Source organism: Cavia porcellus, unplaced genomic scaffold (genome assembly GCF_034190915.1).
Source record: "Cavia porcellus strain 051 isolate PalLab524CR breed Dunkin Hartley unplaced genomic scaffold, mCavPor4.1 scaffold_8, whole genome shotgun sequence".
Lineage (NCBI taxonomy): Eukaryota > Metazoa > Chordata > Mammalia > Rodentia > Caviidae > Cavia > Cavia porcellus.
This window is the reverse complement of record NW_026947491.1, coordinates 55,747,274-55,769,853: the sequence shown is the minus strand read 5'-3', so window position 1 is coordinate 55,769,853 and position 22,580 is coordinate 55,747,274. Positions and strand designations below refer to the sequence as shown.

The 22,580-nt window shown below is 40.1% G+C and overlaps 1 protein-coding gene across 4 annotated transcripts in view; it reads left to right on the top strand.

Moving 5' to 3' along the window:
• The window catches only part of Ppm1h (protein phosphatase, Mg2+/Mn2+ dependent 1H), a 293,414-nt gene that overhangs the window by 104,449 nt on the left and 166,385 nt on the right, over positions 1 to 22,580 (top strand). For all 4 annotated transcript variants that reach the window (XM_003476117.4, XM_063254198.1, XM_063254197.1 and 1 more), the window contains exon 2: positions 1,641 to 1,803. In XM_003476117.4, the coding sequence (XP_003476165.1) occupies positions 1,641 to 1,803 (163 nt within the window). The remainder of the gene's footprint in view (positions 1 to 1,640; positions 1,804 to 22,580) is intronic.

Below are 22,580 nucleotides of genomic sequence, written 5' to 3'. Positions count from 1 at the left end.
CACATGCTTCCAGGAATAGATGCACCTAGGAAGATAGCGCAACCCAAGAGCTAAGGCGGAAAGAGTGCAGGACTCAGAAGTGTGTTCACAGCTCTGCTGTACAGCTTTGTGCTCATCAGTTTTTCAGAGCCCTGGGTTTCTTGTGCATAGAGTAAGGTTTCCAGAACATCTGAGTAAAGTTAGGGCCACGTTGGAGTTTAATAGCCACTGAGAAGGACAGGAGACAAAGCACTTCAAGGAGAAGTGATTTGTGATTTATGAAATTGTAGTGGCTGATGAGTCAGGCTGGCAGGTAGTTACTGGAGGTCAACAATGCTTTCTTTTTGTTCACAAACCAGGAAAAAAAAATAAGAAACACATGACTGTAGCACAACAGTAGGTGCTAGCGGCCAGAGTGCTGCCAAGTTCTGGAAAAAAGCAGCTAGGATCTTGTCCAGAGGACAGTATGAGAGGACGGTTGTCATGAACTGGTTTCTCAGATGGTTTCTACTCAACTTTCCCTAGGGAGACTGCTGGCATAACATCACCTTCCAGTAAATAGTCCACCCAACCTTGTTTGGGACCTTACTGCCTATGAGTGCAGAGAGATAAGAGTTATTTCATGTCACCTTCCCCTGCCCATCTAGCTTGGTTCTCTAAGGACAGGAGTAAAAGGAACATATCCAACAAATGCATGTTCTGTATGATGAACTTCAGCCACGACCCTCCGAGTGGTTTGGACTGGGTTAAGTATGACCTTTGCTGGCATAGGCAGATCCAAGCCACCCAGCCTTCCCCCTCCCTGGGGCTCTCTCCCAGATTTCTCTCTCCAGTAGCAAGAGAAGCCGGGGGAGAAGTCTCCTTTTCCTTAGACCTGGACCACAGCTCACCTCCTCTGCTTATTCAGTACTTCCCTGTGGGCCAGGGACCTTACTGCCATAGATTGATTGACATCCCTGTGGTGTATAGGAAGGCAGTGAGTTGGAGTTCAGTGTAGGCCCATTCTGAATCCCATCTGTGCCACTTCCTGGCTGTGGCGCTTGGGCTGAGTCACTTAGCTCTGATAGTAAGTGTTGCAGTTATTAATAATAATTGTGTAGGTAGCCTCATTGTGTCCTCAAGCGTCACGTTTTATTCTCAAGCTGTATGCAGATGTCTTTTCCTTAGAGAAGAGGCTCTGAAGGTGTGGCAGGAAAACAGAAAACTCACCCTCTCCCAAACCCTCCACCCCTGAGAAGGTGTGATAAGCTCTAAAGGCCTTTTTAACTATCTCCTGACACAAGCCCCTAGAGCAATGATACTTAAACATCAGGGGCAACAAGGTAGCTTAAAGTAAAAAATCATGCCAACAACTGCAATGGATGAAAAGAACTTTAACCAACTTGCATGCAGAGTAATTGCCAAAAAATTCAGATTCCAAATTAACCTGCAAGACTGATTGCCTCATATGTTTTGACTAAGAAGATCATGGTATTGATCAGATCTATTAGACACCTGTGAAGGTGAACAGAGCTTGAAATAACTTCTTTAGTAATTGTTTCACTGGTTGCTAGTCTAACCACTTTTTCAAACTCATCATTCAGGAAAATGAGACCAGGTCATAAAGTCCATTCAGCTTTCCAAAAATCACATCTGATCAGTTTTTCTGGCTTCTTCCCCAGGGTTATCAATGCTGGGAAGAGCACACACAATGAAGATCAGGCCAGCTGTGAGGTGCTCAGTGTGAAGAAGAAAGCTGGGGCCATTACTTCAACCCCAAACAGGAACTCCAAGAGACGGTCCTCCCTTCCCAATGGGGAAGGGCTGCAGCTAAAGGAGAATGCGGTAAGATCCCCAGTCCTCGATTTTCAGGAGAAGGGGTTGATGCCTATGTACTGTGGCCCCACTGTAAGACACTATGCTTCATCCAAGAATGGAAATGGGAAATTCATTGTCCCAGAGTTAGCAGGGTCATGGGGTCTGTGCTAAGGACATCACACATACTAAGCTGAGGGTCACACATGGTTGATGAGCTTGTGTTTGTATTTTTAACAATGTAAATAAAGAACCATCCCTATATATAACTACCAAATATATATATATATATAGTCTTTGGTGGTTTCCAAGCCACTATTTGTAGGTCTTAGTGAAAGAAGTAATCTGTAAACCTCTCAGGAAGGTTGGAAATAACTCTAGCTGTTGGCTTCTACCCTACTGTGACTTTGCCCCTTCATGTCCACACACTGTAGTTGTCTAGCTGGAGCCTGAGCCTGATGCTCTTCCAAATTAGTATTTGTTTCTATTGGCCCAGAGCCTTTGTAGCCACAGGTGGCCCTGCAGATGGAATGCCTTCAGTTGACAAACCACAAAGCACACCTTTCACCTCTGGCTTCTGCAGAGTAAAGCAGCCATTTCCTCAGAAAGTTCTGAGGAAGTTTTGGAAATGACTTGGGTCTGTCCCTCAGCAGATTATTTAGTTATGTGGAGAGGTCTTTTTTTTTTTTTTTTTTTTTTTTGTCTTCTTTGTCTTTTTCCTTTTTATCTTCTCACTGGAAAAATCCAGGAACATTGAGTAGGTGATCCAATATGTCTATTCAAGTAAACGTGATATTTTTGTTTAAAATTTCATGGCATTTTAAAAGATCTGGGAATCTCTATTTAATCTTAAAATTAGTGTCTTGTTACTTCTCACACTCAGAATAATAAAGAATACTGTTTTAGAGTTAGGTCAGTTTGGCATTAGAAAACACAGTGATTTACAGGATTTGTCAGCTGCACTTATTTTCAAGGATAAAGGGAACATCTGTAAGCCTGTCCCCAAAGAACCAGAGTTGAAGACCCTGATGGATAGGATAAGAAAATAGTGGTTGAGTGACATTGGCTGTGCAATAAGATGGCTCAGCGCAAATGCCACCTATTAGCTGTTTCTTTTCAGGATATTGTTCTTTGAGTCTTAATTTTCTATTCTATGGAAAAGAATATTAACAATAATAACTACCAAATGGCAGAAGGAGACTACTTAGACATCAGAAATCCAATAGTCTATGGAAAACATTGAGCCTGTGTTTAATTAATAAATCTTTAATAAATGTTAGTGATTATTATCCTGAGGCCAGCCCCACTTCTGTCACTCTCCAAGGATAAGGCTCCATGAATTTTCTGTGTGCATTCATTTGTGAATGGTAGATTATTCAATTCCTTTCATTCCTCCTTGACAGGATTATTTTAAGAACTAAGTTATTATGAAAAAGGGTCCAGAAAATATGCGGTATTAATGATAATGGGATATGAGTGCCAGTAGCTTAAAGTTGTCCTTTTTTTCTAATATTTCTACCCTGCCAGTGGAATGTTAAGTGATTTCTGTAAAAATAAGTCAGCGTGGACATTTGTCCCTAGGCTGGTTGATGTTGGCATTTTTCCTTTTTATTAAATTCCTCCTCTAAATGAAGCCTGTTAGCTTCTATCTATGAGAATGAAGAAAGCAGTACATATGTGTTTTAGGATGGAGCCCTGACCCTCCCCTTGGTGATTTTGCCCACATTCTAGGGCAGGGTGACCATTCCCTGGCTGGCCTTTTTCCTCTCAGCCACAGCCTCTGTTCCTACATCCATGTTAGGCTTCTGTTTTTAGTTAAAGACTAAAATATACATGACAGAAAATTGACCATTTTACCATTTTCGGGTGTTAAGTGCATTAACTCATTCCCACCAGTTTTTGAACCACTGGTGGTACAAAGGGATCTACTCCCTTGTACGGATCTTTTTACCAACAAAATTAATACAAAGACTGCCAATGGGACAGTCATGCTTATACAGCCCCTGGTTCATGCCACCTGGCAACAAGACATATGTGTTAAATACATTCACATATTTGTACAACTATCATCATTATCCAACTCCAGAACTTTTTATCTTCTCAAACTGAGACTGTTTGTGAGATAGTCCCTCCCCACTCTTTCCTCCCATCATTCTACTTTTTTCCCCCTTATGACTATGAATCTTAGCACTCTAGGTAGCTCACATAACAGAACCATACAGTATATTTCTGTTTGTTTCTGGCTTATTTCACTTAGGAAAATGACCTTAAGGTTAACTCATGTTATGGCAAGGGTCAGAACTTTCTTCTTAAGTATGAGTAATATTCCATCTTACGTATATGTCACATTCTGTCTCATTCTTTCATCTGTTATGAGCACTTGAGTTGAGTTGTCTTCATCTTTTGGGAATAATAAAAGTAATAACTATAATACTTTTGAACATAAGTAAACAAATATCTCTGGAAAATTCTTTCAGTTCTAATGGATATATATACATGACAATGAATTTGCTGGATACATGGTAATCCTGTTTTCGTATTTTTAATGTTAATTCTGTTTTTTATTTTTTATTTAAAGAAAGACAAAACAAAACAAAACAGATAGAAATAATACATACTTTCAAAGAAAAAAATAAATAGTAATGAATCACTAGTTGATGTTTACATATTGTCCTCTTACAAATAATTGTCCAAGATACAAAAGTGGAATATATAAATGGGAATTCAAACAGCAAGACTGCAAATAGTTCTGTTCAACTATCTAATAAAAACTTAGTAATATGGTTATCAATCCTATACGTTAAAATATACATGAATTTATCCATATCTTCATTTATGTTGAGATTAAACAGACTAAAATCACTCTGAACAAAGAATAATAGTATTGCTAGATTTCATATCATGACACTCCAGAATCAACATTGGGTACTGTAGTGCATTTTTTTCCTTCAAAGTATTTGTTCATTTCATCATGTGTCATAGATCAGTTCTCATAAACTGTTCATAGGTTTTACAAATGCAGGAGTCTTAACATGTATTTCTATCCTTTCTATATTAGAGGGAGAAACAGAACAAAGCAGGACAGAACAAAACATATTCCTACAGACACATAAAACTATAAAGACATAAAACTGCTGTTCAAGAAGTTCTACCATGGTTACTGTGTTGTCTCTTGTTATCATCAATAGAATTGGCTATATCATCAGATATAGTATAATTGAATATATCAGTACATAACAGTATTAATAGAAATACAACTTTGAAGATAGTAGAACTACAAAAACAGGTAGTAGTCAAACCAGAATGGGTATCATAGAGAATCATTGTCAGTATAGTTGTCTATACTCTTAGACTTGATACTATCAACCTTAACAGTTCTGAATAAAATCTGTCAATAACAAACAGTAATCAAACAAATCAGGTTTAACTAAGATCAGTCATGATATAACAGTATACGTTATATAGGAATCCAGATTAAGTTAATAGGAAATTAAAGATTACTGTGCTATATCTTGATATTTTTGGGATAGCTGTCTTTGCCCTCAGATCTAGTGCTTATATACAAACTGGGATGGAATAAGTTCAATCTGAGCAGAGTGGTGTAATATGGGTTTTAATTCCTGATACACTATTAGCAATATCTTCTGCTGTCTTTTTTAAGACTATTGTTCCCCTTTCACTCCCCGAGAGTGTACTGTGCATTTTTGGGTCTCCCCAACACCCTCGGTTTTATATTGGGGAGGCAACCTGCTATTTACCTAAGTGGTTCCGAACCTTCTCACTCCTGGACTTGATCTCTAGTTGTATTTCTTTACCTACTAAAGCCTGTCTTTCCAACCTATCCATAAATACTGGTCCAGTTGCCCCTCTTACTCTCTGGTTCTCTATCACATAGAGTTCTGTTTTCTCATATTTGATTTTTGTTCCATATACCCTTCTTCAGGTTAATTATATTTCCTATGAAGAGCATCTCAGTAGACCCTACCTCTTGTTCCACTCTGCCTGTGATTCTGTCTTTTTTTCCCTTAATTTAGTGTATCTAGGCCATCTATATTAGAATTTATATCCAACCTTCTCTGCCTCATTTCTGTTGTGCTCTTTTTCCTTCATTAGTTGTCTGTTTGTGTTCTTCATTTTGCTTTCTATTCCATTCATTGAGGCCTCTCTGCCACTGTTTCTGAAATCCTGGTACTTCTCCTTGTTCTCACCAGTCTGCCTGGCCTCAGAATGTCATCTGTTGGAGCCCCTTTTTCTGTGGATTGTTTTTATTCCCGTCACTCACCGCAGGTTGATGCAGGTTCCCCTCCAGCTCAGCTCTCCATTTGGCTTGCCAACCCCCCTAACCACAGTGAGTGCGTCTCCAGTGAGTTGAAGTGGCGGGCTTTCGGGTAGCTCTGTAAGTCTCTGCTGCGCAAGTTCAAGCGCTGCAGTGGGAGCACTGAGCCTTTAGCTGTTCCAATAGTAGCACCGGGACTGCATGTTTAATTGGTTTTTCTCAGCTTAGTTTGTTCTTGGGTTGGGAGGATCTATTTCCCTCTGTTCGGGACTCCCCACACTGTAATATTTTTGGAATCTAAGTGACTATCTCAGGGAGGGAGCCTCTGTAGCCTGCTGTTATCTATCCGCCATCTTTACCGGAACCCTAATTCTGTTTTTTATAGTGGCTGAACATTTTAGATTCCTAGCAATATACAAGTGATCCCATTTCCCCACATCCTTCTTGATATTTTGCATTTTTTTTAAAAATAAGAGTCATTCTAATAGATACTAGTCTTATTTCATTATAGCTCTGATTGGCCTTTCCCTAATGGTTATAGTTGTTAGTATTTTTATGTGGTCATTGACCCTTTATACATCTTCTTTAGGGAACCATCTATTCAAGTCCTTTGCCCATTGTTAATTAGATTGTGTTTTGTTGTTGTTTGGTCTGCTTTTTAAAAGCTTGCAAACCATGATGAAGTATGCCAGATCTATCACAGAGTGCTTGCCATTTACCAGGAATGAGATTCCAGGTGTTCAGCAGGGAATAAAAGAAAAGCATTTCCATAAGGAGCTTACATTTATGAAGAAAAATAAAATACATATACATCTATGTCAGTTGGTAAAGGCTGTGGAGAAAAAGATGGAATCTAAGAAGTTTGGGGCTGGGGATTTAGCTCAGCAGCATAAGCGCCTGTCTTGCAAGCAGGCAGCCGTGAGTTCGATCCCCAGTACTGATAAAAAGGAAAAAGACAAAAAAAAAAAAAGAAGAAGAAGAAGTGGGAGATGTCAGATATGGTTGTAGGTATCACGGATAAGGTGGATTTGGGCAAAAGACCTGAAGCTGCAGCTATGTGGTGGAAGAACATGTTACCATTCTGGGCAGTGGTAACAACCATAAGGCAGGAGCAGCCCTTGTTTTCCCAACAGGGAAAGGAGGCCTTTGTGGTTGGAAGCTCCAGTTTCAGCAGATACCAGTAAGGTCGTGAATATGTTAGTCAGCTTGATAGGTCATTGTCAGGTCTTTGGCTTCAACTCCAAATGAACAACTTACCAGCAACGGACACCAAAGACACTCGCTCTGGAAGATACTCCCTTAAGAGTTAAACTCACATATGGTGACAGTTAAGGAACTTCAATAAAGTTACAAGGCCTGAATCTGTTGGACAGTCAGGTAACTATAGGTAACAACAGTGGACTACGTATTTCAGAAAAGCTATTGAGAGGATGGAGCCTAGAACAAAACGAAAAAAATCTGAGAGACAAGGCAAGCTGTACCCCATCCCACCAGTGAACCTGTTGAGCGTTGAGTCTGCATGCTGACTAGATAGAGATGAGCTCAATAGAGTTGTAATCCTGTAAGGGCTGGAGGAGAAAAAAATCATTAAGCAGTGAGTGACATTACAATGGGGCAAATTTTTAAAACTATGTTGTCATTGTGTGTTAATTTTACAAAACATTGAGTTTCAGTGTGTTATTTTCATATATGCATGTGATGTAACTTGACACCCTGCTTCCCCTCCCCCTTACACCTTTCCTCTTGTCTAATAATAGTTGGGACAAGTTTTGATAAAGCTAAAAAGCCCAGTCTTTGTGAAAGCCTAACTCAGCTTGGCCACTCAAGGTTAGGGGAACAGTAGAGAAGAAGGATAGCTCAGATAATGGTAGGCTTTCTAGAGAAAGTGGCCTTTGAGCCATGGTCCTGCAAAGTGAATAGGAGGACAGAGGACGTGGCTTCCTGGCATGCACAAGTCTGTGGGTTTGACCCTCAGTGCACAGGTGTCTGCGTACACACGGAATGAGGGAGAGTGAAAGCTGGTTGTTAACTATCTGACTTTAGACGAGGATATGATGAATCAAGCCTAGTGGTAGTGGGAAGAATTCAGTTGGAAAGGCCACAAATGCAGACCTCAAGACTGAGTTGCTAGTCAAGAAGCTCCTGTGCAGAAATCCAGGTGAGAAATGATGCGATCCTAAAATAAGACAGCAAGTAGAGTGAGGGACAGACTCAGAAGAGGTGCTGTGGGCACTAACAGTTGAGGTGGCCAGGCTGCTTAGAATTAGTTTGAAGGTAGTTAGAAATACAAGTTTGAAGCCATGGAGCAGTCTAGAGGGCTTTAGGTTTGGGGAATTACAAGTGTAAAGACCATAACAGAAGTTATAGCTATGGCTTAGATCACACAGAAAGCAATATAAGTGAGACGAGGACGGTGCAGAATAGGAACCTAATGCCAGTACGGTTCCAGAAACTCCAAGAAGGAAGGGAACTTACAGAGTGTGGAGATGACTGCCATGGGTCCATAAAAAGGTCAAGAAAGATAATGACAGAAAAAATGGGGACACATACTATTAGGTGCAAAAGAGGAGCAACAGGATAAACAGCAGCAGCAGCATCTCACTTGCAAACAGCGTTGACAGGAAGGAGGATGGCAGACAGAACTGATGGGCTCCCTCCTCAATACACGTGCCTCGTCTCTCCCTCCTTTCTTGACATCTTTGACCCAATAAATGTAGTCAGATGAAAATATGGAATTCTCCTCGTGTTCTTTCATGCGTAAGATCACCTTCTTCCTTGCAAAGATAGAACGATAGTACGACTTTATATTTACTAACATATTGAGGGACAATAGTGTGGCTAAGTAGCAGTAAGTTTCCTCACTGCAGAGAATTATTATTTGGTGTTGATACACTGAGTACGTGTTCCTCAGAGTCAGAGAATGAATTCTAAGGAACAATAGAGATTAAAAGTAGAGAAATTTTATTGTGAGAGTTTCTGAGAGAGACAGGAGGGAACCTGAAAAAAGAGTTACTGCCGACCCCCAACTTTACAAAGAAAGTGTTATAGAGCAATCATGAAGTGGATATAAAATCATGAAGTGGATATAAAATCATGAGGTAGGTACAAAGCGGAACAAAGCAACGATCAACCAATAAGATTGCAAGTGTGGTCATTTAGGTACTGTTGACCCAATGGGAAGCAGATCACATAGCATCTATAAAGAAGCACGGCTTTTTAGAAAGAACTGAATCGGGGGGGGGGGGGTTTGGAAACCCCCTGAGGTAACTGATGTTAATGTTTTATTGTTTGTTTCTTGGAGAGGCATATAAATGTCCTTTTTCTTCGTCTTGAGGCCTGGACTCCAACAGTGGCACCTCTAGCCATAGCTGTAATGTGTTTTTATCCTCTGTATTAACTCCCTCCAGGGCCTGGCCCTGTCTGCCTGTAATATTTCTACCTAGCTTGGCTGTTTATCATAGTGTAAAGATTTTTAATCAATATTAACTCATCCTGCATGCCCATTCATAATTATTTTATCCCATTATTACCAGTAGTCTTTCAACCAAAGAAGTCAGTTTAAAACCTCCTATTTTAAAACAAATATTTTTATTTATTTATGTAGCAAATAAAAATACAGCATTCTATTGCATCTCTTCTGCCTTCAATAACATATATAGAAGGAGGGTCATTTTCTGTGTTTCACCCAGATCTTGACAGTGGTACCTTACTTCTAAGAAAGAAAGCAAGTGAAATTTCTGGTTCTAAATACATATGTCAAGAGTTATAGGAATAATGTTCAAAAGGACTCATGACACTTTAAAGGGATACAAATTAAAAGGTCATAAAATTTTCAGCACAGTAGTAGTGTAGCCAAAGGGGATGTGGGTGAATTACTCCCCTTGCAGCTACTCTGTAATGAATCTATGCTTATTTTGGTTTTTATAAAAGAGTTTAGTGATATGTTCACAAGAAGAAAACACAGGGCTTTTGAGGAACAAGGAAAAATTTTGACTTCTTGGATAAAATGGGCGTGAAGCCTAGAAGAGAAGTATGTTCTCAATGTCAAATGAAGGGGAACCTTTCTTGTGCCTGGATTACCTTTGGTGTAGTTCCTGTGTGAAGAACCATAAACCCACATTTGGGCAGATGCCAAACACACGTTCCATGAAAATGTGCAAGCTTCGTAACATACCTATGTCTACAATTACTTATTGAGGACATAGAGTGGATACCTAGGAAAGAATGGTATCTAAACTGCTAGTGTTTCCAAAAGACGTTTCTGTAAGATTGTCCCTTAGGACAGATGCTGTGTGCTTGTTGAGGGCTGCAGCTTATTGCAATAGCTTCTTGCCTCCCACTGCAGTGCTTAGTTAACTAGACCAAGATTTGTGGGAATTGATCTGCATCACTAGAATTTCTTTCCTTTGATTTAAAAGGTTATAAAAAGTTTTTATTTATTACAGTGATTGCCATCTACAGATAAGCATAGATTTGTCAGAGCTTTTAGTCCCCTTCTAGAAATGAGATAAAGGGAAAAGAATGCTCACAGATGACTTCTTTGAGAAGGAAAAAAAAAAAAAAAAACTAGTTCATGCTTGAGGACATGGAGTAACTGTGGTATTAAGAGAGAATAAGTACCTGTGCTTGTGAAGATGCTGGGGTGGAAAATATTCAAAGTAATGTGGAAATTACCAGGATATCCTTTCTCCTACCTCTGTATAGGCCTCCTTGTTTGGAACCAGTTGTTTTTGGCTTGAGACTGGATTTGTGGACACGTGCATTCCAAGTCTGTATCCTTATGAGCACCTTGAAATTGTTTAATTTAGGCAAAGCACACCAAGTTGTGTGGTTTCAGTATCTGTTGGGTCAGTGTCCAGTTACAATAACAGGAGATGGCTGCCTCAGCCTCAGGCCAAGTTCATCAGCAGGGGAGAGAAAAGCTGATTCTCTGTCTTAGCAGAGGACAGGGCAGCGCTGTGGGAATTCTAGGCAGGTAGGATCAAATGGGCAAGGAGAAATTCAGAGGAAAAGGGGAAGAAAAGCTCTGAACTGAAGAACTTTCTTTTCACCCATTTTCTGGAAGAAGGGCTTTTCATCCTAAAAATATTTAGTGAAGGTTGTTCTGGTTCCATAGTGACAGTCCTCTTTACCCCTTATCTAGTAGTCTGTTCCCTGCAATGATGTCAGCTATCAAAGGTCATGGAAGAGGCCTTTATCTCATTGTGTTTACTGTAAATTTTCACTCTGTTCTGCACAAGTCTACAAATATAAACTTCCTCCTTATCTATTTAGATTGTTTGAAGCAAGAGGCCATGGTTTCTTTCAAAAGGCTTATCTCTTAGTTGCAGGGACAGAGACTCTTGCTAATGATTAGGAAGGCTGACTTTGCCCCCAGGAAAAGAGGAGGCTGCTGGCAGCTGGAGTCAGTTTGAAGTTCTGACCTTCCTGGATGTTTACCCTGAAGATCAGGTTTGACCACAATGTATGTAGGAGGTAGCTGAGAGTCTGGTTAAAACTTGATTGCACAATAGATTTCCCCACTGTGGCAGATCTTAAGGCTAAAGGAAAGTAAATGGTGTTGAGATGGAAATTTCTTACTTTCCTTGTAATCTGACTTCCCATGGCTTTAGGTGGAAAAATGTTGGCAAGAGCAATCTCTCCTGAGCTTTTCTTGTCTGTGTTCTTTTGTTCCTTTTTAACACAAACACAGTGTTCCTCTGCCAAACACTGATCTTAGGGCTTTGCCAATACAAATTCATTTGACCTCATAATACAAATGTAATGGTATTATTTTTGCACTTATTTTACTAATTTAATTAAACTAAAGCATGAACCTAGGAAGAGTGGGGCCCAGGCAGTCTGGCCTCAAAATCTGGATTTTTTTACGTCCTGCCCTTTTATCCATTAGCACTGAAAGAAATATGGCAACTTTTAATGATATGTATAGTTTCAGTAAAATGTGCTATTAAAGACATTTTCCTTTCCTGATGATCTCTCTTTGCATTCTGAAGTTGGCGAGCAGTCTTTTTCGCTGTCCTCTCAAAAACTAAATAGCAGGTCTTACTAACTCAGGTAAAGAACAGAACTGAAATGAAATTGTTCATACTGTCCTTGTTGTCTACATTTCTTTCTACATTATAGAAAGGCCATTGTTATGGTTGATACATTGTGTCAACTTGAGAAGTTTAGAAGTCTAACAGACTCAGCAGGGAGCCTGCATTTCTACTTTATAATATCCTTACCCTGTGTAAGAAGGAGGGCACAGAGATTTTGTGAGTGCTACCTCTGCCTTGAAGTGAAGGGGTGGCCTGTGTACAACATAAGGCAGGAGAAGAAGTTTGTTTTCCAACTGGCTGCTTTTGCTGCCTGCTGCCTTGAAGTGTTGCCGAGGTGCCATGCTACCCTGCCTTGCCGCCAGCTGATTATGGACTGAAACCTCAAAAAACTGTAGACTAAGTAAACCTCTCCTTGCTTCACTTTGAGAGTCAGGTATATTGTCTCAAGAACAAGAGAAAAGTAACCAAGACAGCCATCATTCACATAAACCATAGCAAAGGGAAAAAGCCTTCTGATTGAGAATCCGAATTTGAATCCTGGCTCTACCACTTAGTAATGGTCTTACTTTATACAAGCTACTTGACTTCGCCATATTTCAGTTTCTCATCTGTATATCAGGAATAAGAATAGCTCCTACCTAATAGGAATATAAAATAAGTTAAAAATAAGAAAAATGCTTAGAATAGTCCCCTGGCACGTGCTAAGTACTTCATGAAAACTATCTGCTGCTGTTTTTATTTCTAATAATGGCACTTGGAGCTGCATTTCACTATTATTGTATAGTACTTATGTTGTTGTTCTATAACTGATTCAGGGAGACATGGCTGCTGTATAAGGTGATAGCTTGAGAACATGCTTGAAATAATTTGAATCCACAATAAACCACAACAAAACTTTCCACCTTTCCCTTCCTTTGCTCTTTTTTAAAAATTTTTATTTAAAGAAAGACTAAATAAAACAGAAAACTGGTAGAAATAATACATACTTCCAAAGAAAAAATAAACAGTAGGAAATCACTAGTTGATTATCCTCTTACATATTATCCTCTTACAAATAGTTGTTCAAGATACAAAAGTGGAACATATAAAATGGGGATTCAAACAGCAAGACAGTTCATCTATCCAACAAAAACTTAGCAATATAGTTATCATACTTAAACATACATGCAGTTATCCATATTTTCATATATGTTGAGATTAAACAAGCCAAAGCGGGCTAAAATCACTCTAAACAAAGAATAATAGTATTGCTGCATTTCACATCATGACACTATGGGATCAGCACTGGGTACTGTAGTGTCTTTTTTTCTTCAAAGTGTTTGTTCATTTCATCATGCATTATAAGATCAGTTCTCGTAAACTGTTTATAGGTTCTACGCATGCATGAGTCTTAACATGTATTTCTATCCTTTCTATATTAGAGGGAGAAATAAAATAAAGCAAGACAAAAACAAAACATATTCCTATAAATACATGAAATGAGAAAGACATATAAAACCACTGTACAAGGTTACTGTGTTGTCTTTTGTTATCTTCAATAGAATTGTCTATATCATCAGACAGTATAATTGAATATAGCACTACATAACAATATTAATAAAAACACAACTTTGTAGATAGTGTAAAACTTCAAAAACAGGTAGCTATCAAACCAGAATGGGTATCATAGTGAATTTTATCATCTTCAGTGTAGCTGCCTATATCCTCAGACTTGATACTATCAGTCATAACTATTGAATAAAATTTATCGATACCAAACAGCAATCAAACAAACCAGATTTAACTAAGATCAGTCATGATAAAATATTATAAGTTATTCAGGGCTCCAGATTGAGTTAATAGGAAATTAAAAATGATTACTGTACTATTATTTTTGGGATAGCTGTCTGTGCTCTCAGATCTAGTGCAAGTAGACAAACTGTGACAGTAAAATCTATCTAAGCAGAGCAGTGTGAGTAATATGGATTTTAAATCCTGATACACTATTAATAATATCTTCTGCTGTGTTTTTAAAGACTAATCCTTCCCTTTCACTCCTCCAGGGTGCACTGTGCATTTTTGGGTCTCACCAACACCCCCAGTTTTTAGATTGGGGGGGAAACCAGCTATTTACCTAAGTGGTTCTGAACCTTCTCCATCCTGGACTTGATCTCTAGTTGTATTCCTTTACCTAGTAAAGCCTGTCCAACCTATCCACAAATACTAGTCTAGTTGCCCCTGTTACTCTCTGGTTCTCTGTCACATAGAGAATTGTTTTCTCATATTTGATTTTCAGACCATAAACCCTTTTTCAGGTTAATTATATTTCCTATAAAGAGCATCTCGGTGGACCCTACCTCCTGATGTACTCTGCCTATGTTTCTCTCTCTCTCTCTCTCTCTCTCTCTCTCTCTCTCTCTCTCTCTCTCTCTTTTTGTGTGTCAAGGCCATCTATATTAGAGATTATAGCCAACCTTCTCTGCCTCATTTCTATTGTGCTCTTTTTCTGCCATTAGTTGTCTGCTTATTTTCTTCATTCTACTTTCTGCTCCATTCATCGAGGCCTCTCTGCCACTGTTCCTGGAATCCTGGTACTTTTTTCTCTCTCTAGAATGTCCTGCAGTATTCTCTGTAGAGTTGGATTGGTGGTCATGAATTCCCCAGTTCCTCTTTGTCTTGCAAGCATCTTTTTCACCATTAATTTCTAGAGATAGTTTTTCAGGGTACATCAATCTGGGCTGGAGATTATTTTCTTTCAGGGCTTGGAAAACTTTGCTCCTAGCTCTTCTTGATTTGATGGTCTGTGTTGAGAAGTCTGCCATGTTTTGATTGGTTTTCCTTTATAAGTGATCTGTTTCTTTTCTCTGATGGCCTTTAATAATCTGTTCTTATATTGAATTTCTGGGATCTTGATTATTATATGCCTGGGTGTAGCTCTGTTTTGGTTAGGGTGGCTGGAGTTCTGTATGCCTTATACATCTGAGTATCATTTCCTTTTCCTATGCTTGGGAAGTTTTCCTTAACTATTCTGTAAATAGCCTTTGTAGGTCCTTTGTTTGTACCCCTGCTTCTTCATTCACATTCTTTATTCTTATGTTACAGATCTTCTTGTTGTCTTCTAGCCTTTGTATTGTTACTGCCTATTTCCTTGTTACTTTTAAGAAATTTTTCCTTTCATGATCACACATTGCAAACCTGTCTTCCAGTTTGGATAATCTATCCTTAGTTTCTTTCAAGCAGTTTTGCCAGCTTTCAATGGAGTTTTATTATTTCCTGGTAATCTCTTTGAACCTGCTTCATGTATTCTATGTTTTCTTTATATTCTTCATCAAACATTTCTCTCCTTTTTTTGTGCTCCTCCATTCTTCTGTCTGTGTCTTTTTGAGAGGTACTTAGCATTTCTTTCATTAATCTACTTATATCTTGCTTTACTTAGTTAAATATCTCACTTTTGAACTCATCTATGAAGTCCCGAAGATACTGCTTTATGTCCACTAATGCCGTGTCTGATACTGCATGTTTGCTGTCCTTAATCTCTTTTGTGTTTACCTCTCCTAGATCAGTGTTGGCAGGCTTGGGGGCTGGGACTTTTTTTTTGTGCTTCCTCTTCTCATATTTTTTCTTTCTTCCATACAGGCATATAGAGGCGATTCCAGTCCCTTTCCTTGTTAGTTATGGTTCTTCTGGAGTGCGCTGGCTAGGTGATTCTGCCCACTCCAGTGTGTTACTAAGGTACAGACAGGGGCAGCATATGCTGACTCCTCCCCGCTGGGTCAGTCAACCTGCTGAGGCCTTCACTGCATTAGTGTGTGCCATGCATAGGGAATTGGTTTGGGAAATCTTACTGGGTGTCAGCCAGGGGCATAACCCAGGTCAAGCATACCTTACTAATCTCATCTGGGAAGGGAACAAGTGACTGAAGTCACTGCTGTTCCTTGTTCCTGCCAGTCCTGCCCAGTTCCAAAATGTCATCCCGTTGGTGTCCCTTTCCCGTGGAAGGGTCTTATACCCAGCACTCACTGCAGGTTGATGCAGGTCCCTTGCTGGCTCCGTTCTCCATTGAGCTTACGGACCTCTGACTTCAGTGAAAGTGTCCTTCAGTGCAACTGCAGTTCCAGTGAGTCGAAACCGCAGGAATTCGGGTGCGTGAGAGCACAGAATCTTAGCTGCCTCAATGGTAGCCCTGGGACTGCATGTTTGATTAGTTCTTTTTGCTTTAGTTTCTTCCTGGGTCAAGAGGATCCATCTCCCTCTGTCCGGGACTCCCCACACTGTGTTATTTCGGCATCTGAGTTGTCTGTCTCAGGGAGCCTCTCTAATCTGCTCTTATCTATCCGCCATCTTTACCGGAAGCCAATATCCAATATGTGATAAGATATGAACCCTAGCCAGGCAGTGGCTCACACACACTCCCACTGCTCAGGAGGCTGAAATAGGAGGTTGGATTTAGTCTTAAAGGTTAGGGACAGCTTGAGTAACCAAAGTTTTGTCTCTTTAAGTAGACAAATGGAACAAAATTGCCACTTGATGAAAAAAGAAGGTACCCTATATCTTATTGCATTGTTTATTGAAGAAAAATAAATGGCATTACTTATTGAAGTATACAAAATGAGGGGTTTTCCCAGTGGGGGAGAGGGTAAAGTATCTGAATAATCAAAAGAGAAATACAGGAAAAAACACTGCAGTTCGTGATTGCAACTGGCCATTGATGGGATATAGGCCCAGGAAAGGACTTTCCTGGAGTTCTTCATGATTTCTTCGCCTCTGCTTCTTCACTGGCCTCATTTGCTAGGATCTGATGAGAACCTACAGACTGACAGCTCTGTGAAAGGGCTGTCTGCCACGGATATGCTAGAGTCTAAATTAGCATGCTGGCTGTGAAAGTTGAAAATTGCCCAGAAACATTATAAAAATCAAACTGTAGTGATTATAGAAGGAAATCAGAAATATACCCATTCTATCTTTCCCTAGTGGAAAATAATTCCTTTCCTCTGGCAGTGGGAAAGGAAAGACAATTTACATTCCCTATTTATAATGAACCTTTTGTAAAATCGACCATGGCTTTCCCTCAGACTGGGATTTCACATTTTCCATGTCTTTTCTGTATGAATACTAGAATAGTTTATGGGGGAGGAAAAAGACGATGAATATCAAATGTATGCAGTATGGTATTTTCATAGAAGATATGCAAGGGCACCATTTTTTTCTTAGGACAACTATTTCTAGAAGAGAAGTCTTTATCAGTTAAAAACAATTGTTTAGAATGTGTCATTTATTGATATATGACCACATGACTATCATATAATTATTTTGCAAATAAAAAGTATATAGATTTTTAAAAAAAGATTTAATAATTTAAAGGCATATTTTAAAATAGCAACTGACAATTATAAGACGTCAACTATGTGCCAAGCACTGTTCCGAGTATTTTTTTTCAAAGTTACACATTTACAGCCTTGCTGAAAGCAAAACTGCATGCTATCATTAGCTGATGTTTCAACGCACAATTCATCATTAACAATAGAAGATGTTAAGTTCGTATTTCAACTGTCTCCTTGAGCGTTGTGGTTGTTTTAGCTAGATATTATTGTCAGGTATGACTACTGTCATTACTGGAGGTACAAAATGCCAGTCATGACTTGTTCCTCTTTGTTTATGTATTCTATTAGCAGTTTCTTTGCAGAAACGGTTTAAAAACCTCGTGTCCACTATATGAGAGATAATTTAGCTTTAAAAATAGTGATGTAATCCACCATACCACTAGGTCATAGGATGCAGTGCTAGGTCACAGCATACCAGAGCTAATGGATGTGGGAAAGTCCATGCATGCCATTTACCTACCACGCGAGGGCGCCAGCGTCAGTGTCTGCGAGAGACTGCAGTACTAGGGCCAGCATTCTCCATTTTTAGGTGAAAAATAGGACAGGAATCCTAACGTTTCTCCTCCATGCAGGGCTGTTTTTACCACTACCCCCCAGCTGTGTGCTCCCAAAGAAGAGCATTATGAGGAAGTGGAAGACGGATGAAGATGCTTCCTAGTCTTTAGGATTCTGTGCAGTCACTGAAAAACGCAAAGCCCTGGTTTTTCTTCAAATTGGTTCAAATATATCAGAACTCACTCTTAGCTTTCTGTGTTTCCTGCTTAAATCTCAGTTTCTGTTGTGCTGCACAATGGGCACCTCTTGGCCGCCCTAGTGGCCCTCTGGCTTTCAGCATCTGTGGAGCCCCAGAATGAAGGTGTGCGTGGTCAGGCTCTTCTTTCAGCAGGGTAAAATACAGGCCGGTGATTTTGCAGCTTTCCTTGGCTGTGCAGTAATCACACTGAAGCTGAAATAGGGGAAAGCCAATAAGCGATGTCATTAATAGTTTCAAAATTTTTGAGAGAAGAAAAAGCCGAAGAGAGAAACTATGAACTTTAAAATCATGTCACCTTCTGGAATTTTCCTTTATGTATTCCTAAAAAGAGATGAGGGGCGATGTTATAAATTGCATGGAAAACTAATTTTGTTGATAAATGAAATAATTTAAATGTCAGTGGGAAACCACTTATTTTTAAAATTTTTTATATTTTATTTAAATGTTTTTAAAATTTTGTAAACCAGTGACATTTGAAAAATGTAAACTTTTGGGGTTTTTGTTTGGGAGGGGTTTAGTCAGGAAAGGGCTCCATTTTGCTTTTGTTTCTTTGTTTTTTGTGGACTTGAGGATCAACTAAGGTCTTGAGCATGCTAGGCAGGAATTCTACCATTCTGTTTTTCTTAGGCTAAAGCATACTCTTTTTTTTTTTTTTTTTATCGGTACTGGTACTGGGGATCGAACTCACGACTGCCTGCTTGCAAGGCAGGTGCTTATGCCGCTGAGCTAAGTCCCCAGCCCCTTAAAGCATACTCTTAACTCACATTTATCTGCAGCAAAAGAAAAGTAAAAATTTATTGTAATATTAATTGTAAATCTCATAATATCAAAAGTGTGTTGCTCTAAATTCAGAGAGTCTGACTTTTCAGGATGAAAACTTTGCTTCTATGGTGATACCCAGCCACATTTTCATACACTACCAGCAAAGTACAGCAGAATCGCTGCAGAAAAGTTTTAGCAATTGGTGATGGCTAAGCTCATGCACACAACTACTACTAAGCAATAAATAACATACAGTAATTCAAGTCACATTGAAGAGCTAAATGCCACAAACCAATGGGCCAGAGAGGTTGCAGAAGTTATATTATATTGTAAATTTGTAAAGAGCCTGTGAATTTGGATCCTGGAGAACTGAGTTTGAATTCTACCCCTACCACATACTGGTAATGTAACTTAAACGGTTTGTACCCATTTTCACCATAGGTAACAATAAGATAATGACACCTATTTTATGGTGATAGGAGGAGGTTTAATGCAGCAGGGCCATCGTTCATATGTCTCACTACTGGGCAGCTTGGACCCCCAGTGAGAAAGGCACAACAATCCCATTGGGCAGCTTTTTATTAATTTTATTAGTAAAAAGTCCAACAAATACCTGTTTGTACTTCCCAGTGGCACAAACTGCCTGAGGAGACAGTCATACGTGTACCACGAGTGGTTCAAACCAGCAGGAGCATGTTAAACACAGTAGATGCTCAATAGAGGTCATCTGAACTGAGGCTTCCTGTAGGGAAGTAACTTAGGAAACAAAGGACAGAAGTAACAGGAGTCCCACAGTGGGGTGAGATGAGCCTTGCTGGGCGGAACGGAAAGTGAGGAGCTCAGAGCACAGCAGGTTCCCCTTCCTGCTCCTTGTGCCCCAGGCTATGGAGTAGTGAGCATAGGCAGTCACCACCACTTGGGGTGTTTTTGTCCTTCCTGTAGGCCAAACGGGGTACAGCCCATTTAATTACACAGCACAATGAAAGTTTTTCCTTTGGCATACAGTTTTGTAAATTTTCACAAATAGATGTATATGTATAATACCCACCATCATCAGGATTCAGAACAAGTAATTCATTCATGCTATCCTGTTCTTCACACACAGACACCCACACACAGACACTTCCTGTGACTTAGGGTTATAGGCGTGTTTAATACGTGTTCACTCCTGGCACTACGTCTTTCTTTTTTTTCTAACACTCATTGTGCTTGTAGCTCCTTGATCCTGTTCTAGATTATTAACATTGCACACTGGGAAATTCTGTGACATTCTTGTTCCCTGCCTGGTCCCCAGTGCCCCCATGGAGGCAGAGGAGACTGGGAGACGCCGCTTCAGCGAATCAGTCCTTACTATCTGTGCCTCAGTTTCACCTTTTCTTTATCCTTATTTAAAAAAGAAAATGGAGGTTTAGACAAGTTTGAAAACTTTCCCAGAATCAAATACTAGTAAATTCCAGAAACCAAGTTTGTCTTGTGGTCTTTCATTCTTAGGCCTGTCATCTTTCTGTGTTAAGATACATTATGAGACATGGAGTCTGTGGCCTAGCTGAATTACCCAGCTTTTTACATAGCTATGGCAAGTTGATGTAATGATACAGTGACAAAAGTTGCCCTTGGACTGTTAGATAATGTAACACTAGAAACTCTGTCTGTCATAAAATCTTATCCTCAGAACCAGTGGCAAGGTGAGGGGCCACTCCTCTTTCACAGTGACAGTGTAAGGGGTGGGCAGGGGAGCCTTGAGTGGGGGCAGAGGAGCCTGAGTACGACTGCGGCTTTCATTTTCTCCATTGCTGCCATGTGCCAGCTGAGCAGCTGGAGGACACAGCTCCCAGCCACACGCCTATTCCTCCAGTTCCCAGTGCAAGGGGAAAGCACTCGCAGACTGTGCATCCCAGCAGGGCACAGGGATAGGACAGAGGGGAGGTGGGGTGGGAACCAGAGGCTTGCAGTTCTGTCTGCAAGTAAAAAGAATCTGGGTTTTTTGGGTACAGAAAAAAATACAGATAGCAAATATGGAGATATCCTTACTGAAAGGGAAAGTACCAAGAGGTGGGGGGATAAAAAAAATTAATGGCTTGTGTGCATGTACCAACTTCCCACAAGCAATGATCAGTATATAGTGCAAACCTGCACCTATAAAAATTTTTTAAACAGGACACAGGCCTTAGAGTAGAGGGAGGGGTTGGTGTGGGGGAGAATGCACATATGGGTAGGTTTCATGTTGATCATTGGAGCATAAGGCTCAGAGCTGGCAGTGCTCCTTTGACGTCCCTGGAGCCCATCTGAGGTTACCAGGGCCATAGGTCCAGTCTGCTTATCCATATGACACACCAGCCACAGAGAGCTGGAGGACACACTCCTGCCTATACAAATAGTGAGGTTGTACTTTTCAGCTTACTATTGCTGAGAAATGCCCTATACCCACAGTTTTAAAAAGAGGTAGAATTTGGCTCACAGCTTCAAGGGTTCGGTCTCTACTTGGCTGGCTCCAAAGTGGAATCGTCATGGTGGAGAGCATGGTGTGGCAGAGCAAAGAGGATCAGTGTGTTGCCTGGGAAGCAGGAAACTTGAAGAGTACCAAAGAAAAACAGGGTCAGGGGCCAGATATAGACCTCCAAGTCACATCTCAGTGACCTCCCATACACGCCCAGAAGCATTGTTTCTAATCCCCTAACATCTTCTCAACCAATCAAGTTGATAATTAAGCCTGACAGTAAGAAATCATGTCAGCCCCAATCCCTGAATAGGTTAGGTTTATTATGTTCTATTGGTTTTACCAATGTGAAGTGTCATACATAAAATCCTTATTTCCTCAACTCCTGCTATTTTTGCTTTAAAAAAATTGTCCCTTTCTCCCTTTCTTTGTATATGTAATAAATATTTACTGAGCATTTATTTCCTACCAGGTTCTCAGTGGGAATTCCAAGGTGAATGTAACACATGGATCTCCCTGAATAGAATTTGACACAGACAGTGCAACCAAAAGTGGGATAAACACCACCGTGGCAGAAGTGTAGCAGTGAAGTTGGTCCAGCGGCCTGATGTGGGAGGTTATGTTTCCACCCAAAACTGAAGGTTCAGTGTTCCCACACCGAGTTGGGATTGAGTGTGTCAGACAGAAGAAAGATAGAAGTGGTCAGAGTGCTGAAAGTAACTGAGCAATGGCACAGAGGAAATCAGAGAGGGGTTCAAGACCCCTGTCAAAGCACAAGAAATGCTCTGGAGAGTTAGTAGCTGCTAGATCATTTGAAGGTGGTGAGCCATGTCAGCATCCCGGAGACCAAATGGTATTCAAGGGGAAAAGGCAGTCAGTGAAGGTGCTAAACAGTGAAACAACACAGGTTTATTTGCCGTGAAATTGCAGATTTAAAATGCTTTAAAAGCATCATGTTTATCAACTTACAATTCTTCAGGCCAGGCTCTGAAGTTCGTGGTTGGATCACCCTGGCTGATTTAGATGCCTAGGTCACTGAAGGCCCTGACTTAGGAGCTGCTCATTCCTCAGATTTTCAGATCTAAAACCAAACCATTAGAACATCTTGATTACCTTACAGCAGCTGGTAGCATCATTTTAAAGAAACAAGAGGGTGAAAGAGGAGGAGCCCTCTTGTCCT